This window comes from Rutilus rutilus (genome assembly GCF_951802725.1).
Source record: "Rutilus rutilus genome assembly, chromosome: 19".
Taxonomy (NCBI): domain Eukaryota; kingdom Metazoa; phylum Chordata; class Actinopteri; order Cypriniformes; family Leuciscidae; genus Rutilus; species Rutilus rutilus.
Window position 1 is genome coordinate 4,895,784 of NC_140232.1, and position 21,681 is coordinate 4,917,464.

General features: G+C 39.7%; 1 protein-coding gene across 4 annotated transcripts; it reads right to left on the minus strand.

Moving 5' to 3' along the window:
- Positions 1 to 2,966: 2,966 nt before the first annotated feature.
- klhl22 (kelch-like family member 22) lies at positions 2,967 to 21,453 on the minus strand. 4 transcript variants are annotated; one of them, XM_084389553.1, is made up of 8 exons: positions 21,262 to 21,453; positions 20,823 to 20,857; positions 20,400 to 20,672; positions 18,839 to 19,316; positions 15,942 to 16,351; positions 7,160 to 7,352; positions 5,665 to 5,898; positions 2,967 to 4,311 (listed from the first exon to the last, which is right to left on the minus strand). In XM_084389553.1, exons 3-8 carry the CDS (start codon positions 20,606 to 20,608, stop codon positions 3,970 to 3,972), a joined length of 1,866 nt encoding a protein of 621 aa, XP_084245679.1. In that variant the 5' UTR covers positions 20,609 to 20,672; positions 20,823 to 20,857; positions 21,262 to 21,453; the 3' UTR covers positions 2,967 to 3,969. The 4 variants fall into 4 exon arrangements, with proteins under 4 accessions (XP_084245679.1, XP_084245681.1, XP_084245678.1 ...); XM_084389555.1 differs by having other exon boundaries at positions 20,400 to 20,669; positions 21,262 to 21,410; XM_084389552.1 differs by lacking the exon at positions 20,823 to 20,857 and having other exon boundaries at positions 21,262 to 21,450.
- Positions 21,454 to 21,681: the final 228 nt, after the last annotated feature.

The window sequence follows — 21,681 nt, forward strand, 5'->3', positions numbered from 1 at the left end:
AGCAACTGTTGCATGATGGTATGTCATACAAACCTGACTGTTATGTGCTGGAAATACATGATACTCCCAATGAGATTGTTGTCAGAGAGAGGAGAAATCACCACAACAGGACGCTGAAAGGGTTTTTATGTGTAGGTGAAGTGAGCGCATGAGAGGAGTGTGCAAGACAGACAGAGAGCATAAAAACTCAAGGTGTAAAAAACCCGTAAACCCCATTTAAGTGAGGCTCTAAAAGAGCTCCTCTGGGTAACTTTAAAAAGAGAAGCATGTGCTAATGCAGTGGAGGCCGTTAAAAGCCCACCGTATGCTCCTGCGTCTGTCAATCAATCAATTTCACATCAATGATAGAAAATATCCCCTGTCCCCTTCACAGCTGCTTTCAACATCGTCACATTTATTAAAGGAGAACTCCGGTCAATTTTAACATTGAGCTCATTTTTTTGTACATTTGGAGTGCTGTCAGTACAGAGAACAACGACAAAAATCGGTGTTGCCTACACCGAGTTATTCTATTTTTAAAATTTGCACCCTATTGACTTCAATGGGGCAAGTAGTAAGCCTGCTTTTTAGCCTCTTAACATCCTTTTGAAGTTAATGAAGGACAGTTGAGTTCACGCGCGTGATCATAGGTACTAAACCTATGCGCGTGAACTCGACAATCGATTACTATGGCCTTCCACCGAAAACAGGATGTAAAAGAAAGTATGAGCGCTGGCTGAATTAACTTCATTTTTATTAATATCTCTAACATCTACTGCAGTCAGATCCACTCGTGTTCACTCGGAAGGAATCACTCACATTTTCTGTGCACTTGTAATGACACTTAAAGGATGTTAAGAGGCTAAAAGCAGGCTTACTACTTGCCCCATTGAAGTCAATAGGGTGCAAATTTTAAAAATAGAATAACTCGGTGTAGGCAACACCGATTTTTGTCGTTGTTCTCTGTATTGACAGCACTCCAAATGTACAAAAAAATGAGCTCAATGTTAAAATTGACCGGAGTTCTCCTTTAATCCGGCCCTGAGTGAAACTTTTAAAGCCATCCAAACTACTACAGTATCCTTTGCTCTTTATTGTCAATTCATGAACATTGCAAGCTGGTAATAATGCAGTTAAAACGTGAAATGCATTTCCAAAATATTAGAAGAAATACAATTAGTCTTAGCAACTGCGGCAATCCCAATCCCATTTTCAAAATAAAGTATTGAACCATGAAGGAAGAGTGAATGTATATTTATATCATTTTTAGTCATATATAAGGGATATTTGGTGCAAACAATTAAATAAAAAATCCACAAATCATTTATTAAAAATAAGAAAATCACTGATTTTCAGAAAAATGTAAAGTCGACGGTTTAGAGAGGCAATGAGTCTGAGATATTGAAGATAGAAAATAAATAGGCAAACAGTAAGAAGCAGTGTGTTTTATATCAGTGCATAATATTAGAAGGAATTCTGAACAGAACAGAATCGCTTTTTACATTGCAAAAGACACCAGAGGAACACTTGAGTAACAGTTCACGTTAAACCACCCATAACCCCAACCTAACTTTTACAGTTTCTATTGATTTCTCTTTGGAGTGACCCAACAGTAACTCAGCATTCATTAGGGAAGAAGTCGGCAACCTTTCTGACATGAAGGGCTATTGTAAATTTAGATCAGAAACCACTTTGGCAGATTTCCTTCTCCATTTATACATACACAACCATTCATAAGTTTAGAAGTCTCTTCTGTTCACCAAGGGCAATACTGAGAAATAACATTTTAATTCAAAATAACTGTTTTCTACATTTTAAACTGTACTTTATTCCTGTGATCAAAGCTGAATTTTCAGCATCATTACTCCAGTCTTCAGTGTCACATGACCCTTCAGAAATCATTATGAGCTTGTTGCTCATAATGTTGCCTTTGTGGCTTTTAACACTTTCCCCGCCACTGACGGAACTTTCCGGCTTTCTGTGTTTTCGCTGTTATATGGTAGGGGGCGCTATTACACATCTTCTGAAAGAGTACTGAATCGCCGGATCAAAACAGAGGCGAAGAAGCAGCAGAAATAAGCGACAGCATATGTAATCATGCATATGTAAAATAATGCAATCATCAACATTAAAGGGATACTCCACTTTAAAATGAAAATTCTGTCATCGTATACTCACCCTCATGTTGTTTCAATCCTTTATGTATTTCTTTCTTCTGCTGAACAGAAAGGAAGATATTTAGAAGAATGTCAGTAACCAGACAGTTTCTGGTCTCATTGACTTCCATAGTATATTTTCTTTCCTACTATGGAAGTCAATGAGACCAGAAACTGTTTGGTTACTGACATTCTTCTAAATATCTTCCTTTCTGTTCAGCAGAAGAAAGAAATACATAAAGGATTGAAACAACATAAGGGTGAGTATACGATGACAGAATTTTCATTTTAAAGTGGAGTATCCCTTTAAACGGCATATAAATCAAAACTGCCTAATGTTACTGAATGAAATGTTGACCAAGGACGAGCTTTAGGACTGTGAAGCTTTGGTGGTGTTGATGGACTCGATCTACTCCATCTCCATCGTTCTGAATCTGATCTGGTTGTAGTCTTTGACAAAAATGTTATTTTCTCAGCTTTTTGTTCAGATTGTTGCTTTTTTAAGAAACTTAGTGTTGATAAAAAAAATAATGCATGAAGATTTTTTTTTTGGTTTGTTTAAAAGCAAAGGGTCTGTTATTTCTTTGTTTATACATTGCATGTTCAGATATTCATACTACAATATATTCTGGGGGCCATGACAATTTTCTGAAAATGGTCTAAAACACTGGTGGTGGCTGGCAACTTTTTTTTTTTTTAAACGCTGGTGGTGAAAGAGTATATGTTTTGTGAAATAGAGATGGCCTCTTGGCCCCTGACCATCCTAACATAATCAACAAGTTAAATTTACAATCATATAAATATTCCTCACTGTCCATTTTCACTCTTGTGCCAGTAGCTGTTTCCATCCAAAGTTGCGAATTTAACTCATGATGCACAGAATTGGAATATCGCATTAAAACATCTGCGAATAAAGCAGCGTTTCCATCCAGTGAGAAGAGAAGATAATCGTCACTTCCTAATAAACTGGCGTTAAATATCACAAAGTAGGAGAAGCCACTGTATATAATAATTTTCGGATATAATAAATGACTGCAGCAGACGAAATGCAATAAACGTGTTATCTATATTGCTTTCGGAGGAAGATGCTGCTGTTTGGGAGCACCGTTCTGGAAGATAATTATACCGAACCACTTTGACGACAGACTTTTGCTCAGGCATTTCAGAACAACCAAAACGGTGTGTAACAATGTTTTCTTATCGGATACAATTTTTTCCAGACTCAGCTTGGAATTTCCATCCAGCAGTTTTTAATGCAATATCCCAAAATGCGGATGAAAATAGAGTGATGGAAGCATAGCTAATGTTTCCTCCTTCAGTGGTAGTTTGCGTGCGTAAGGTTGCCGACCCTTGCACTAGAACATTCATTTCCTTTAATCTTAATCTTATTGCACTTAATTCACAAATCTATTAATAAAAAAGGCATTGGACTACACATCAGTGAAATAAAGGCACCATCATTATAAACCAAATCAAATCATCTGTATTTGTAAAGTGCACGTACATTGTTAGCATCCCCAACAGTTTCCCATAGTTCTGGACATAAAACAGAAAGAAAAACAACCTAAAAGAGTCAGTAAAATTAACCCACAAAACAGGAAAGACTTGGATTCGGAGATGATCTAACCCAGAAACTATCTCGAGTTACTCGACAGGCAACAAACGTTGACTTCACCAATTCCACATTGATGGGTTACACACACTGTTCAATCTAAAAACTCTGATTATAACACCCCAAAAACTTGACTTGGTTTTGTACAACTCATCAGTTTAATAAAGCACACAGTTCCCTCACTTTGTAACTTCGCAGCCTACCTGAGCAGCGCTAATACCATCAGTCCTCGCTTGAGTTGTCCGAGTCGTCCCAGTCTACCTCTTCCCATGATGCTTTAGCCCTTTGCTCCCAGCTGCGCGCCTGGGCCATGGCTGCTTGTGGCAAAAGCAAGACACACGCTGAAATCCCGGAAACACGGTCCTCGAGGGCTGTCCCGCTCTCCCATCGGTCCTCGTCTGCGTTATAAATGTGAACGTACTTCATCCGACTGCCTTTATCGTGTGACCTTCCGCCCATGATGTAGATGCTCCCATCGAGGACGGCCATCCCTGGCTCTCCGTGACCAGCCGGCAGCGGGCTCACCACAGACCACACGTCTGCTGTTGGGTTGTAGCACGCCACCTATACACACAGACCAGACCTGTCAAGAGCCCCTTCCACACACACAGTCTTTACTGGTCAATCACCGCTAAGAGATCATGTGTCACAAACAGGACCTTTTCAAAAATACCCGAAAATTGGTTCTGGCAATTTAAGGTGGAATGAAGATTACCGTAGCTAAGATTACGTAGGACGTCAGAACGCGCTGACATAGGAAGTCTGCTTTGGGCCAATCAAAGTTCTTATGGAGATGACGTTATTACTCTGCGCTGCTTACAGGAAGCTTTTTAAAGGTCACATTCACACACACACATCTCCTTTCGCTTATCCGGGGCCGGGTCGCGGGGGCATCAGTCTAAGCAGAGATGCCTAGACTTCCCTCTCCCTAGACACTTCCTCCAGCTCTTCCGGGGGGACACTGAGGCATTCCCAGGCCAGCTGGGAGAAATAATCCCTCCAGCGTGTCCTAGGTCTTCCCCGGGGTCTCCTCCCGGTGTGACGCGTCCGGAACACCTTCCCGGGAAGGCGTCCAGGAGGCATCCGGAACAGATGCCCGAGCCACCTCAGCTGACCCCTCTCAATGTGGAGGAGCAGCGGCTCTACTCTGAGCTCCTCCCGAGTGACCGAGCTCCTCACCCTATCTCTAAGGCATCGCCCAGCCACCCTGCGGAGAAAGCTCATTTCGGCCGCCTGTATCCGGGATCTTGTCCTTTCGGTCATTTTTGCGGCTGATCTTATTGCATATGCATTTGTAGGAGTTTCCCTTTCAGGCGCAGTATTTATGGGAGGAGAGTGTTTAAATGAATCATGCAAGGTGATTTACTAAGGTTTGCGCTCGTCAATTTACCAGTGTTTGCGCCATTATTTACCGCCCCAAAAACTTTCCACTCACCCTTTGAGTTTGCCCTGTTTAGTAAATCTGGCCCCTAGTACTAAATGTACTCTTTGTATTCTTGATTTCATTTGTTTTAGAAAATTAAGAAAAGTTTCTGTTGAATGACTTCAATGTCATATAGTGTAGCAAGTAAAACTAATAACATATTATCCAAAACCGGTGAATACATGTAAGTGTACAAATCTTAATGTTATGTTTTTGAGTCCTGTTTTATAACCTGAACTAACCTTTGCTTTAATTGTCATAAATAGTCAAATAATTTTTCATTTTAAAAGACTTATTTACCTTGACACACACTGACTTTTGGAACAGCAGTCACATCAAGAGGAAAGTCTATGATGCCTTATAACGGTTGGGGAGTTCACTAAGTTTTGGAGTCTTGCTTTCTCTTTAATTTACATCAAACTGCAACTGCTGCCAAATCATGTAGTCATTGTAAACTGTGCAGAAGCAGAGCAGGTGTTTCAGAAGTCCAGTACCTTGAGGACGTCTCGTCTGTAACCGCAGCCGTCGTTGCTGCCTCCGATGACGTAAGCGCGGCCCTTGAGAGCCGCCATGCCGTGCCACGCGCGCTCCACCGGGCCCTCGGCGCACACACTCCAGTGATTCCCGCTGGGATCGTAACAGTACGTCTCCTTTAGATAAGCCATTCCCCGCCGACCACACGCTATGTAGATCTTCCCATCAATCACTGCCCCGGTGTGGGCATAAACCTGCAGGCAGAGGCGCTGACAGTGTAAACATACGTCATCCACATGAAAGTTGAAAAACTCATCTCACATTCTTGTGGTAGTTGCAGTTTGTCGTGTACTACGTTTAGCAGCTTACACTCCCAGCTAATTTATCTGGAATAAGTCTCATATGATCATCAAGTCTCAAGAATTAGTAAAAACAGTAATATTGTGAAATATTATTACAACTGTTTTCTATTTGGATATATTTTCAAATGTAATTTATTCCTGTGATGACTAAGCTGAATTTCTAGCAGGCATTATGCCAGTCTGCAGTGTCACGTGATCCTTAAAGTGTCCCTATTATGCTTTTTTTGGATTTGACCTTTCATGCAGTGTGTAATAATAAAGGTCAAAGTGCAGAATGAAGTGCAGGATTATCATCTCCCAAAAGAAAGAAGCGATTCTGAACTGAAATGAGTCGTGAGTAATTCCAGTCTAACTTTCTGCATGAACTTCCGTAGGTTTGTAACACATTTGCATAATGCCAGGCTATGGTGTTCATTGGCTGCTCGTGAACAACGTCTACTTTGACCCTCAGACACTAGTTGATTTGAAACGGTAAAACCGACTCCATCGTAACGGTTCGTATCACTGTGTATCAAGTGCTGAGGAACATCCAGAGCTGAAATTGGTAATGGGCGTTTGGTTTACGAAACACGCTGTAAGCGTTCGACCAATCACAACAGACTGGACCATCTGACCAATCAGAGCAGAGCAACTCTCGGAAAGGAGGGGTTTAGAGAGACTGAATCCTTTATCGAACTGTTTCAGACACTGTGAGAAAAGAGCTGATGCTGCAACGTATATTATGAGAAAAGTGTTTTTTGACCTTGGATGCATGTAAACCTATTGTAGGAGACTCCAAAACAAACCTTTATAATAGCATAATAGAGGCAATGTAATGTAATGTAATGGAGAATTACAGCCTATTTATAATATGACTGTTTTTACTGTATTTTTGAGCAAATAAATGCAGCCTTGCCGAGCATAGAGACTTCTTTCAAAACAAAACAATTGTGTACAATGTTAGGAAAGTATCTGATTTGCATTTGTAAATGCCATGAATCAGCTGACTGCCAGCCTTGATCATGTGACCTGCCTGAACTAATGAACTGCTCAATTATATGAGAGACTGTAATAGTAATATTTATAATGTTAGCATATCTACAGATAACCGACATAGGTCACAATCAGCAACAATGGATGTAATTTTCGATTTAAAAGCCTTTAAACCGTTCACCTCTCGTTTCAGCGGCGCCACATATTCCCAGGTGTTGGTTTGTGGGTTGTAGCGCTCCACACAGTCCAGTTCAGTGGTGTAGTCTCGTCCTCCGATGGCGTAGATATATTTATCAACCACACAGACGCAATGATCTGCATGCGGTTGCCGTAAAGGCTCGATGGTACACCAGCTGTTGTGGCGGGGATCGTACCTTGATGAGAAGACAATGGAATGAATCAAATACTGTTATTACACGGCTCTGTGGAATACTTGATTCTGATTGGTCAATCACGCCATCGAGCGCTGTGTTATTCCCAGTTGTTATAACAACCGCTGACAAAACAAACACAGGCTCATCCGGGTCACTGAAGTCAGCGGCGATATACGCTTGCTAGGAATGGTTTTTCTTCGTGGAAGTTTTGCATTTTGGTGAGCTAATAAAATATATAAACTCAGTCAAATCAATATTTTGTGTATAGTTATTTAATTATGCCATCCAGTATCGTGGACTCGCTCTCTCTTGTTTCATACAAATGCAGATGATGCCATTTTGTGACTAATGTTTTGTACACTGTTGGATTATAAGATACAAACAGGTACGATTTTAAAACAGTTTAATCAATATCTATTCTCTCCATAATTATTTATGTGGTGAAATGCTGTGTAATAAGTGGTATGACTGTATAAGTATCTCTTAAATGTCCATCTAGTTTGAACTCGCCGCTGAAACTGCTCTCTCCGCGGAAGCTTTGCGTTTAAAGACCTAATGAAATATTTTAACTCAGATCAATATTTCGTGTCTAATTATTCACTTATGTGGCAAGTGGCCATGTAATAAGCGGGATAATGTACATCCAGCCGGTTGTTATCTCAGAATAAACCCCTTCAGGTGTGTGTGTGTGTGTGTTATCTCAGAATAAACCCCTTCAGGTGTGTGTGTGTGTGTGTGTGTGTGTGTGTTATCTCAGAATAAACCCCTTCAGGTGTGTGTGTGTGTGTGTGTTATCTCAGAATAAACCCCTTCAGGTGTGTGTGTGTGTGTGTGTGTGTGTGTGTGTGATCTCAGAATAAACCCCTTCAGGTGTGTGTGTGTGTGTGCGTGTTATCTCAGAAGAATAAACCTCTTCAGGTGTGTGTGTGTGTGTGTGTGTGTTATCTCAGAATAAAGCCCTTCAGGTGTGTGTGTGTGTGTGTGTGTGTGTGTGTGTGATCTCAGAATAAACCCCTTCAGGTGTGTGTGTGTGTGTGTGTGTGTGTGTGTGTGTGTGTGTGATCTCAGAATAAACCCCTTCAGGTGTGTGTGTGTGTGTGTGTGCGTGTTATCTCAGAAGAATAAACCTCTTCAGGTGTGTGTGTGTGTGTGTGTGTGTGTGTGTGTGTGTGTGATCTCAGAATAAACCCCTTCAGGTGTGTGTGTGTGTGTGCGTGTTATCTCAGAAGAATAAACCTCTTCAGGTGTGTGTGTGTGTGTGTGTGTTATCTCAGAATAAAGCCCTTCAGGTGTGTGTGTGTGTGTGTGTGTGTGTGTGTGTGTGTGTGATCTCAGAATAAACCCCTTCAGGTGTGTGTGTGTGTGTGTGTGTGTGTGTGTGTGTGTGATCTCAGAATAAACCCCTTCAGGTGTGTGTGTGTGTGTGTGTGTGTGTGATCTCAAAATAAACCCCTTCAGGTGTGTGTGTGTGTGTGTGTGATCTCAGAATAAACCCCTTCAGGTGTGTGTGTGTGATCTCAAAATAAACCCCTTCAGGTGTGTGTGTGTGTGATCTCAGAATAAACCCCTTCAGGTGTGTGTGTGTGTGTGATCTCAGAATAAACCCCTTCAGGTGTGTGTGTGTGTGTGTGTGTGTGTGCCATCTCAGAATAAACCCCTTCAGGTGTGTGTGATCTCAGAATAAACCCCTTCAGGTGTGTGTGTGTGTGTGTGTGTGTGTGTGTGTGTGTGTGTGTGTGTGTGTGTGTGTGTGTGTGTGATCTCAGAATAAACCCCTTCAGGTGTGTGTGATCTCAGAATAAACCCCTTCAGGTGTGTGTGTGTATGTGTGTGTGTGTGTGTGTGTGTGTGTGTGTGTGTGATCTCAGAATAAACCCCTTCAGGTAGGTGTGTGTGTGTGTGTGTGTGTGTGTGTGTGTGTGTGTGAGATCTCAGAATAGACCCCTTCAGGTGTGTGTGTGTGTGTGTGTGTGTGTGTGTGTGTGTGATCTCAGAATAGACCCCTTCAGGTAGGTAGGTGTGTGTGTGTGTGTGTGTGTGTGTGTGTGTGTGTGTGTGTGTTATCTCAGAATAACCCCCCTTCAGGCTGATCAAGTCCTCAAGTCGGGGGTTTATTCTGAGATAACAACCGGCTGGATGTACATTATCCCTTACTTATACAATAATAATTAGAAAATGATCAAAATGTAGTATGTAGTATATATAATTTGTTTCATGTTATATTAATTATTTGTATATATTTTTCTGTCCTGTTTTTTAGCTATGTATTATTGAAAAGACGTTTTTTTGTTTTCATTATTATTTCATGCTTCATTACTAGAATAATTTCATTTGAAGCATCACTTCAAATAATGTATTTTTCGGCTGTCTGTGCTCAATTAATACGGGACAAATGGAATAATAATTTGCACTGAGAATCTCTCAGTTTAAAACAAAAGACCTCATTGTCTCGATCTAGCTGACATCAGTCTTTCAGTAGTTCATGAACGGACCATTGTTTATAACACAAGCAACAATATCTGTTCAGTCAACATTTTGGCATAACTATGTTCTAGTATATTTCTTTATTTAAAGTGTTGCTGTGATACGACATGAATTACATAAATCGATACAGTTATAAACTATATAATTCAAAAGCACTGTAAATCTAATTACATTTTATCCATTTTTAAAAGTATCACCTATTATATATTTAATTTATTATTAATTTTTACTGCCTGTATTAGCATTCAGTTTCTATTACACTGTTAGATTAATAAAAACTACTGCTCTAACCAGGTTACACCTACCAAAAAAAACAGAAATCTGCATGTGAACGATTAAAATATCCACAACATTTTAAGAAACATTCAGTTAAGGGATTATTATTAAAATAGTAAATCTTTGAATATGATACTAAAGGGTATTCTGTGAGATACAATAAAATAAGTACAAGTATTTGGATACAAGAGCAAGTGTTGGAGAAAGTTACTTTTAAAAGAAATGTCACACAATTTTGCCTTACTGCCTAAAAAGTAACTAATTGCATTACTTTTTTATGAAAAGTGATGTGTTACGTTACTTTTGCATTACTTTTTCTCACCTGGGCTGGGCTTGCTTGTTTGGTTTTTAATAACAAAAACAGTTCTACTTTTGGCAAATGTAACGGCCCTGTAACACCAAAGGTGAAATGAATAAGCCTCAGGCTGAAGGAGATGTAAGTTCACTCCTGTACAGTAGAGGGCGCCGCTCAAACATACCTTTCAGCTGTACTGCTATTCTGGATTGCAGAAGAAAGTTCAACACTCTTCAGCAATAAAAACAAAAAATAAACACAAACGTGATGTTTAACTAAAGTCATTTTTGCGGTCAGCAGCAAAGATATTGGTTAATAAAGTGAGATTAAATACATAAAGTATATTTGTGTTATTTAACATGCAAATATTGCAGGTTTGCATAATATTTGCAGATAGAGTTTGCATTTCACTGTTTATATTCATTTTGAGGAATAGCCTACTGTATCAGCTTTTGTGCAAGTGAGATGAGTAAATGCCTGCTCACAATGTAGTCTAGAACTACAATAAGCATCATGTTCACACAGCGCGCACACACACAACGCCTCTGCACTCACTCACGATTTCTCTCAACATGAGGACAGGATGTGAGGATTGTGTTATGTTTCATTATGTTGTTGTTCATGTTCCTGTATTAACAAGTTCTCCTTGTTTGTTACCTTGGTTTCTAATTAATCCCTCCTGTTTCTTGTTTAGTTCTTTGTGTATACAGTTGTGGTCAGAATTATTGGCACCCCTGGTAAATATGATCAAAGATGCCTGTAAAAATAAATCTGCATTGTTTCTCCTTTTGATCTTTCATTAAAAAAATTCACAAAAATCGAAGTAAAATAATTGAAATTGGGGGGGAAAAAAATCGCATTATGAAATACTCCAAAACACGTTGGCAACAATTATTGGCCAATTTTTAATGAGTAAAATATTCCCATTCATATTTACATTTTTTAACCAGAAATTGTCTAGCTATGACTTCTTGTTTCACAGGAGTTTAAATATGAGGAAACACAAAGGCCAAATTCCCTTAATCATCCATCACAATGAGTAAAACTAAAGAATATAGTTCTGATGTGCAGCAAAAGATTGTTGAGCTTCACAAAATAGAAAGATTCTGTAAGAAAATAGCTAAAGCATTGAAAATTCCCATTTCCACCATCAGGACAATAATTAAGAAGTTCCCATCAAAGATGTTACGAATCTCCCAGGAAGAGGACGTGTGTCTCGTCTTAATGCACAGTGAGGAGGCGGAGTTTGAGTGGACAAAGACTCTCCAAGGATCCCAGATGGAGAATGTAGAAATTACTTGAGTCTTGGGGTCAGAAAGCCTAAACAAAAACCAAACAACCCCTACATCACCACATGTTGTTAGGGAGGGTTTCAAGAAAAATCCTCCTCGATCATCCAAAAACAAACTAGTCAGACACGACTGGAACTTCAAAAGGACTGGATTCTGTGGTCAGATGAAACAAAAACAAAAAAGCACCAGATGGGTTTGGTGCAAACAGGGATAAAAATGACCCCATGCCCACGGTTAAATATATCGCCGGATCTTTAATGTTATGGGCCTATTATTTTGCTGGAGGTCCTGGACATCTTGTTCAGACACATGGCATCATGGATTCTATCAGATACAAACAGATCAAAATCAAAACCTGAAGGCCTCTGCTAGAAATCTTATAATGGGCCGTGGTTGGATCGGGACAACGATCCAAACCGAACATCAAAATTAACACAAAAATGTGTCACTGAGCACAAAATGAAGCTTCTGTCATGACGGTCCCAGTTCCCTGACCTGCACTTGGTCCCAGCACCAACATGGATCTGGGAATCTGAAGGATCTGGAGAGATTCTGTATGGAGGAATGATCTCTGATCTCCAAACTCATCAGGCATTATAGGAGAAGACTCATCTTGGCAAAAGGAGGTTGCAAAAGGTATTTAATAAAAGGGTGCCAATAATTATGGCCAACGTCTTTTGGAGAAAAACATTTATTTAAGAATGTGATTTTCCCTCCACTTTAAATTCTTTTGCTTCAATAATTTTTTTTTTGGATTTTTGCGACTTTTTTAAATGAAAGATCAAAAGGATAAACAATGCAGATTTATTTTTAAAGCCATCTTTGATCATATTTACCAGGGGTGCCAATAATTCTGACCATAACTGTAAGTACTTCCTGTTTTGTTCATTCTCAGTGATTATTATTAGAAGTATCTCTTTGGACTTCATGCGTCATGCATATTATTAATACCACGATGTACGTGACACAGGAGAGCTGTCAGTCAAAAAAATGGGAAAACAAACTAACTTGGGTTACTTAACTGAAAAAGTAACTCAGATATTTTGTTGTAAAATTAAAAGTAATGGTGTTACTTTACTAGTTACTTGAAAAACGTAATCTGATATGCTTTACTTGTAATCAGTGTTGGGTGTAAAGTTTAAGTTTACATTTTTTATTGAATATTTATTTTATTTCAGTTTTATTTAAATTAACAAACACAGTTTTAATAGTTTTGTTTAACAATATCAACACCGATCAAGAGCTCTGCATAACACTGTGAAGAACCTTGAGAAAGCAAATGCGAATTTTGTCAAAATGCATGATAGTAATGAGGAAATATTTTGTGGTAAGATGAGACAATAAACCAGTTCTGTCAGCAGTTTTCTAAAACCACAATCAAAGGCACTTCCTTAAAGAAAATCTCTTCTTGTTCTCTGTTTTACTTCCTTCAATTACTTCTGCACTTTCCTTTTGGAGCTGGTCACTGAGAAATTGTTTGTGCATTTGTAAGTAGCTTTGATAAAGTGCCTATATAGTTTCATTTATCATATGCAAACCAGAAGTCCTTTTTTTTTTGGTAAAGTTTCTAGAATGTTTCTAACCTTTAGCCCATCATGTGCAAGCAGAAATAACCGATGATGTGCATGTTTATAATTGTCAGTTTCTTTATGCTAAGTTCACTGGATTCTTAAGTTATTTGACTTCATTTGAGACTCTTGGAACTGATTTCAAACCATGAGTGGTCTTCCAGTTATACTGATCTGAGATTTGCATATACAAATCCAATAATCCAATCCACACTTATTGGATTATATTGGCCTCTGACTTGGATATAATACAAATCCAATAATCCCAAACACAAGACCATATGGGAGTAGCAGCTTAAGCTCAAAGTGAATGACCTGCAATGTACAAGTCAAACACCTGATCTCTGAATAATGTCAAGCCAATCTGACTGTAAAGGCCGTGACACACCAAACCAACAACAAGGAACTAGCGGTGACGAAAGCGGACTGTGTTGTCACCTTGATAAGTGTGTGTCTGGATGAAAAAGCTGTGTTTGAACAACGCAAACAGCCAAAGGCCAACTAGCATGTGCGTTCTGCACCTGTGTGTAAGGAAATAACTGTCTATATCAGCTATTAATCGTCTATATTAGTCATTCAAAAAGTGAAACCAAAACTAGGACTGCCTATATAAAACGTTAACAAAGCAGCGCTTGCTTACCATTTTGAATATGAATCATTTCGACCAGTCTCTTAATTCCAGATTGCTCATGTCGTTATGAAAATATTCACACATTGGAATGCACTGGTAAGATGACATAAAATTAGAACAGCCTTATGTCTGTGAATTATTTGCTCTTTTTCATTCACGTGAACTTCTTTGCTAAACTGAACAGCCAATCAGAGCTGACGGTGCAGCGGACGCTGATTCAACATGCTCAATCGGCCATAAAGTCCCAGATCGGGTCCGCTAAAACTACGTTGACAGATGTGCAACGACGGCTAGACATCGGCTTGGTGTGTCAGGGCCCATTCGGACGGGATTAGTTTTACAAGATGTAGTAATGTATTTTTACCACAGGACGTCCGTAATAATAATGGCCAATTCACACGGAAGAATAAATAAATAAAGGTAACTCGATTTACGCACCGCTGTCACCTTCCCGTCATCATGTTCGTATTATGTTGCTTCCTGATATCATGTGCGCAAACACATATAACCTATATTTATATAGGCCTATATAAAACAGTTAGGTCCGGTCGAATGATGTATTAAAGGGATATTTCACCGCTGGACAGATGAATGTGTATTTAAATTGGGTCATTTATGTAGTAGAAATGTGAAATTATTTTAGAAGTCGTGCCTTCTAGACTGAGAAAAGCCAGAAAATGTATTTTTGGCTCATGTGGATGAAAGACAACAACTCCCAGAATGCACTTGCTTCGCTGCCCTACGAGGACACTCCCAAGCCACGCCTACCGGTTACAGAGGGCAGTGTCGGGAGAAATGAGACAGCTAGGCTACTAGTCGACTCGAAACTGAAAAGACGGTGTTTTATGGTGAGATCCCCCTATGGGCGGGTTGAAGACATGCAGGACGAGCTCCTCCTACTGGCTGGAGTCTCTCGCCTCTGGACAAGAGCCTCAGATGAGCTAAATGACCATTTTTTCCCCAGACACACAATACAGAAATCTCTCGTCTCAGGGGGACATGAGGGAGGGAAGCACAGTCATTCGAAAATACTACTGGGTTTCTGCTGATGCAAAGCTTAATGCTAATCGGTGAAGTATCCCTTTAATTAACTTCAGATTGGATTATGTTGGTAATAGGCACTTACCTAACACTAAAAGAAGCTTTGTGCCTCTAACGAGTGCTTTCGATCTTCTTTCTGATCTGAATGGTATGTGGGAAACACTTGAGTTTTGCCACAGACTCGTCCCAGCGTCTAGAACGCAACTGAACGCTTTTTCAAGCACATCCATACTTGAAAAACTACTTTAAAACAGGAAATGATGGAATATTTACGTACATATTTACAGCGGGTGTATTCGTGTTAGATTAGTGTTATCTGAGGTCATTTTTCCAGACCTTTTTCCAGAAGGTAAAAGTCGCCGTAATCTTTACTGACATTGATTACTGAGATGGCACATTCGGACGGGACTAAAATCACTGAGAAACTCTTATTCAGTAAGTTAAGTAATTATTACTTCACCACACCTCTCCATGCAAAACTAATCCCGTCCGAATAGGCCTTGAGAATGGATCAAAGTCACTCCCGGACAGACTACAATCAGAGGGCATTCATTCATGCCCTAACAAAGATGTCATTGCTGGAAAAGGTGGCTCTAGTCAAGTCAAGTCAAGTCACTTTCATTTATATAGCGCTTTTAACAATATAGATTGTTTCAAAGCAGCTTTACAGTGATAATAGGAAATTAAAGTAACAGAGATTGTTTTGGCTTCACAGCAGCTCTAGAATAAAGTTATTGTCCAGCTAAAGTTAGTTTTGATTGATTCACTTCCGTTGCAAAGATCATTAGTTATTGATTTAGGGGCCGCTTACACGACACCGTTCTAACAGAGAAGTACAGAGAGTCCTTTGTACTCAACAAAGAATTCAAATATGAGGATTGAATACTTATGTTGACAGCATAATCCTGACTGTTTTAACCACACTAAATACAAGCACTGTTCTTCTAACAATTGTTCTAGATGCATAGGTGCATTTCACCATCGTAATGCAGCGCCACTTACCGCCAGCATCGAGATTCAGCGCGGAAGCCGCTGGTGTTCTTGTCTCCGCCAACCAAGTACACAAAGTTATTGAGCACCGCGATGCCCATGTTGGACATGCGAGGAGCGCGTTCTGCCCCCAGACTCCGCCACTCGCCCCAGGAGGGGTGGAACACCTGGAACCGCTCTTCATTGTCCACCAGTGCGCTAGACGAATACATGCCACCAAATCCCAGAATGCACTGGGAGCTGCAGCGAGGCTGAGTGAGTGGGGTTTGCATGACCGGCTGCCACAGCTCCTGACTGTGGTAACGTAGAGCGGCGGCCACAGAGTCTCGTAGCGGACACTGTTTTAACCGGCTGTGCAAGCGCTGCAACACATGCTTCTCCATCAGACAGAACCGCACCGCTTCCAACATCCGCAATGGATCCTAAAGGAAGAGTTCATTTGATTTAGATATCGCCAGTGTAAACTTGAGTACAAGTACAGATACCATATTAAAATCTTACTCTAGTAAAAGTATAGGCCTAAGTATTCATTTTCAGTTGTACTTGAGTATAAAAGTACAAAAGCACTTGATTTTTAATGTACTTAAGTGTTAAAGTGACAAGTACTGATTGATGAACCATTATATTTATTCTAGCCAGCACTAGTCAGGCTAGTCAGTAGTCAACAGTAACAAGAAATATTAGTGCATACAATTGTATTTGAAAATCTGTGTAAATATGTGCTATATCATGTTTTAATCATGGTAACGATTTTTGCTTCTCTCGATTAATTAAAAATAATCGTTGTGATATTTGCACATATTTGGTAACAAGCCTACACTATCTTTCCAGCTTGGGGTTGAGAATCTTCCCTCCTGTTACTCTCAAATTTACTAAAAATGTTTCACCTCTGGGGTCAACTGGTCATTTGCCAGAATATTTTTTATTTTTTAAACAAAGGTTTATGTTTCTTTGTTGACTACTTAAATAGCCCTTTAAATACAACACTAGTGGTTCCCCTACCATTATATAAGGGGGGCGGACTATTTTCTTTAGCGGAAGCAATACAATCGTTTTTAAATCAATAAACTCCTTTTTAAATCAATATTTTGTGTCCAATTATTGATTTATTTGGTAGGTAGCCATGTAATAAGCGGGATAATGTAGAGCGAGGCGGTTGTTATAGCGAATACAACCCCTTCAGGATGATTCAAGATCCCTCGGCTTCGCGTCGGGGTCCCGATCAGCCTGTCGGGGTTGTATTCGCTATAACAACCTCCTCGCGCTACATTATCCCTTACTTATTTTACCTACACTCACCTAAAAATACAGACAGTGACACAGAAATGCTGACATGTCCACATTTATGCGTTTCAGCTTAAACAGCTCGCTCTTTTACAGCAGATTTACTTCACAAATAACTGACAGTCGTGACCTAAATATGATTTCATTTAAAATAATCAATGCTAAAATTCATTAGTAAATGTTTGCACCTTCAGTCACAAGCACATTCAAGCTCAGAGGAAGATATACCTGTTCTTGGCTCATTTTGACCGGATCATTGAATCATTGTTGACTCAAGTCAGATTCGCGAATGAATCGTTCAGTGTTATTTGTGAACCAATTCAGCCGGTTCATTGGAATGAATCAACTCGTTCACGAATCGGACATCGCTCTTGCGTCTCAGAGGGGGTGGCGATTTCTTCACTTAGAAATAACGAGAAATTATATGTTTTTTATGGAATGTAGTGGAGTAAAAAGTACGATATTACGCTTTATAGTGAAGTAAAAGTTTCCCAAAATAAAAATACTTGTACTTTATATACTTAGAAATACTTTGTTACCAGGGCTTGACAAAGTTTTTTGCTCATCAGTCACTTTGACTAGTGGTTTTCCAAAGTTACTAACCACTCAGCATTTTCACTGGATACAATTTTGACATCGACACCATGGGGAAAAACCGCCATATAGATATTTTTAATATTATCTTATAATTTGGCAGCAGGAATATTAGGCTGCTGTCACTTTAACACCTGACGCACGGATCCATTATACTGTTACACATGCGTTTTCTTTCTCAACTGTTTACATTCATAACTGACTCTGTTTACGTCAATACTGACCGGCATTGTGACATTATTTTGTGTGTATTTGACTGTTTAAGTAGCCTGACGTCGTCATACTCAGATTCTAGTCAGAATGTGAGTCTGATCTCCATTGGGCTGTGATTAAGGGGCGTGTTGCTCCACAAGCATAGTTGCTCCACAACGGATCAAGTCCAGACCGAACTTCCCGACCTCAAATGTTGTGGGCGGGGCTAAGTTCGGCTGGCATCCAGGCTACTGTTTAAGTGCAATAAGCAGCTAAAAGTACTCAATTTAGTGCTGAGAGGTGACTTTATGTGCGCTAACTTTGTTCGAGCACAAAATCAGCGGGAATGAGTACAATTATGCATAATACTCGCAATCCCATGCCGAAATTCAAGCCCTGTTGGAATATTCAATATTCCAACAATATTTATCCAGAGCAAATTAATTGCTTATTGCTTATTGAGTGAGTGAGGAGAGGCGGGTTTGTGTGTCACTCGCTGTCAGAGAGTTGAGAGAGAGAGTAGCTGGTATCGTGTCTATTCTGTGGAAATGAGTATTGGAAGTGTCTCAGATATTGCAGTATCGATATTTATTGAAAAATCTATATTTTTGACACTACATTGCACTTAGTTTATTATTTCAGATGCCTTTTTAAAAGACTACAATTGAAAAATGTATATATTATATATAAAATGAATTCAACCCGCCAAAGTGGCAAGTAGGAGTGACTACGTTTCACGCCACTGTTGAAATACACACGCATTATTTTGGCGGGTGTTAATGTGAAGTCTTGATTGTTACCGTCCACTACTGGACATCACTAGCCCATCTGTTTCTCACCTGTAAGCACACCTCATCCTTCTCCACCTGTTCAGGGGTGTAATGGTAGTGCAGGGCTGCTTCAAACACCTCGTTCTCTGAGCTCACCTCCAGCTCGTTGCTGGAAAGGACACTCAAGATCTTTTCCGCAGGAAGCTTTCGATACACGGGCGTACGCGAGAAAGTCTGGATGTTCTTGAGCAGATATGAGCGGATTTTCTCCCCGAGCTGGTTCAGCCCGTATATGTCGGCGAGCTTTTCCACCTCCAGGATGTTGTCATCATCCAGCCAGGAGAACAAGAAGTCGCAGCAGAAGCCGATCACATCTTGCACCTGCAGAAGGGTGGCGGCACACAGCACTTCTTGAACCGAGTCCAGGTCCAGTTCCAGCTCTGAGGTGTAGATGAAGTCCAGCAGTTTCATCATCGCTGTGTATGTGACTCCATGAACCGGGATCTCAGTTTGCTGCATCTCCCGCAAACCGCCAGCAAACATACCCCTAAAAAAAACACAGAGAGGAATGAAACACTGTACAGGGAAACAATAACCATGTAGCTCAATCTTTTGAAAATCACGCATGCTATACGGAGCCATAGCCAAGCGCTCCGACATGATGCACTCCGGGTGACCCGAGTTCGAATCCCAGCTCAAGGTCTTTTCCCGCTCCAATTTCCTTTTCTCCTCTCCCATGATTTCCTGTGTGTCCTCCTACTGTCCTATCTAAATAAAGGCGAAAAAGCCCAACAATATAACTTAAGAAAAGGAAAGAAGGAATGTGCTTGTGTTAGATACACAACTGAGAGTCAGGTCGAACAATAAAGATGATTAAGTTCAGCTAATCAGTTTTTTCACAAGAACATGGCAGCTGTACAATATTCTTTAAATATACAAAATAATCAAAGGTAATAAACCATTAATAGTATTAACTTAATTTATTCAAAATGCATTTGACTTAAATACATCTCTTCTACAATAACATCTGAATTATACAATTCTTTTAATTTCTCCTTTATTATGGATATTTGTATGTGTCATTGACCCACATAAATAAATAAATATACATAAATGATGTCACATCACATTGATCGCTGACATGATTAGTAACTTATTTGATAGTTTATGTGAGAGTGGTGTAATATGAAAAAATATATTTACGATTATTGTATAATTATTAGGCATGTAGTAGTATATAATCTCATATTAACTGAAAGACTTCACAGTGTGTCACACTGCAAAACAGCTGAATATTAAATGAATATTAAATGAATAGGCCTATTAAAAATGGTGAGGGGTTTGGACAATGATACTGAAACAATGCTTCTTCTTTTGGCCTTTCTATTCATCACAGAATCCTGAAAAAAATAACATCTCACGGTTTTTGCAAAAAATATGAAGCAGCACAACTGTTTTCAACATTGATAATAATGAGAAATGTTTCTTGAGCACCAAATCGTCATATTAGAATGATTTCTGAAGGATCATGTGACACTGAAGACTGGAGTAATGATGCTGAAAATTCAGCTTTGATCACAGGAATAAATTACATTTGCAGCTCCCTTTTTTAAGGGAGCGTCACACATACCTGAAATAGTCACAGGAGGCCGCGAGGAGAATACGGTGGGCCTGGATGGGTTTTCCCTCCACCAAGAGCACCACATCGAACAGAATGCCCCCTTGTCGCAGCATCAGGAGCCCGTCTAACAGCCCCTGTGAATGGGCATTACTGCGGTATTTCTGCTTTGCACAGGGTTGAGCGGAGCGAGCCGTGGAGGAGCCCAAATCATCAGCCATCTTGACACAAAAATGCAAACAAAGTGAACCTGCTCACATGTTTGTGTGCAGCTCCACACTGCTGCTAAATGAAAGAACAGGGAGAGAAATGAGTAAATACACGGAAAACTTGACCCTCATCCTGTGTATGTCATCCACTGTTATTAATTACTATGAAATAGAAAGTAAATGCAATGTTACATCACACCACCATGTAAATAGGAAGAAGACATACTCTCATTTACAGGAAACAAAGACCTGTCTGTCTCGCTGCATAATCACAGAGAAACAAGAAACAGGTCACAAACAATATTTTAATTAAAATGAGAATGCATAATCAAATAAATACAAAACATCTTAAGGGGAATATTGGCTTTGTACTAAAAAAAAAAAAAAAAAGAGTGTCATGCTTCAAGTTGACACCCTTTACTTTCACTTCAACACTTTTATTTTTAAAATGTTAACATCATTTAGCTGTGAAGAGTGGCCTGTGTTTATTCCTATTCGCTGCAAGTGCCACTAAACCCAACAGTACGATAACAAAGATGATGTGGTCAAAGGCTGGATGTGATTTATTCAGCTGACAGCAGTGTGTGGCCGTTATATAAACTTACAGTACAGCAAATGTAGAGTTTGTGTGAGATCTGCAACACTTCAGCTGTCGCTGCACTTACCGGAAATGATCGGATGTTTCAAAGAAGCCTGTTGATGTCGTATGACAGCAAAAACTCGATGATGATGATGATGATTATGACTATGATGAGGATGCTTCAGTTTGTTTGTTTTCTGATCGCCCAGCTGAGTTTCCCTGTGATGATGTCACAGCAGCGCTTCCGGTACAGAGCAAAACAAATGACATCAGCAGTGGCTGTCAAATGAAAAGCACTGGACCCTTTTCACAGACTGTGATCACGTGTTTTAGCGCTCATCAGCATCATAAATACTGCAGTTATATATATATATATATATATATATATATATATATATATTACCTTTGTATCATATTACAAAAAACTAGTTATTGCTGCTGTGAGGGTGTTTAAAAATAATAATAATCATGTGATACAAAAGTGTGTGTGTGTGTGTGTATGTGT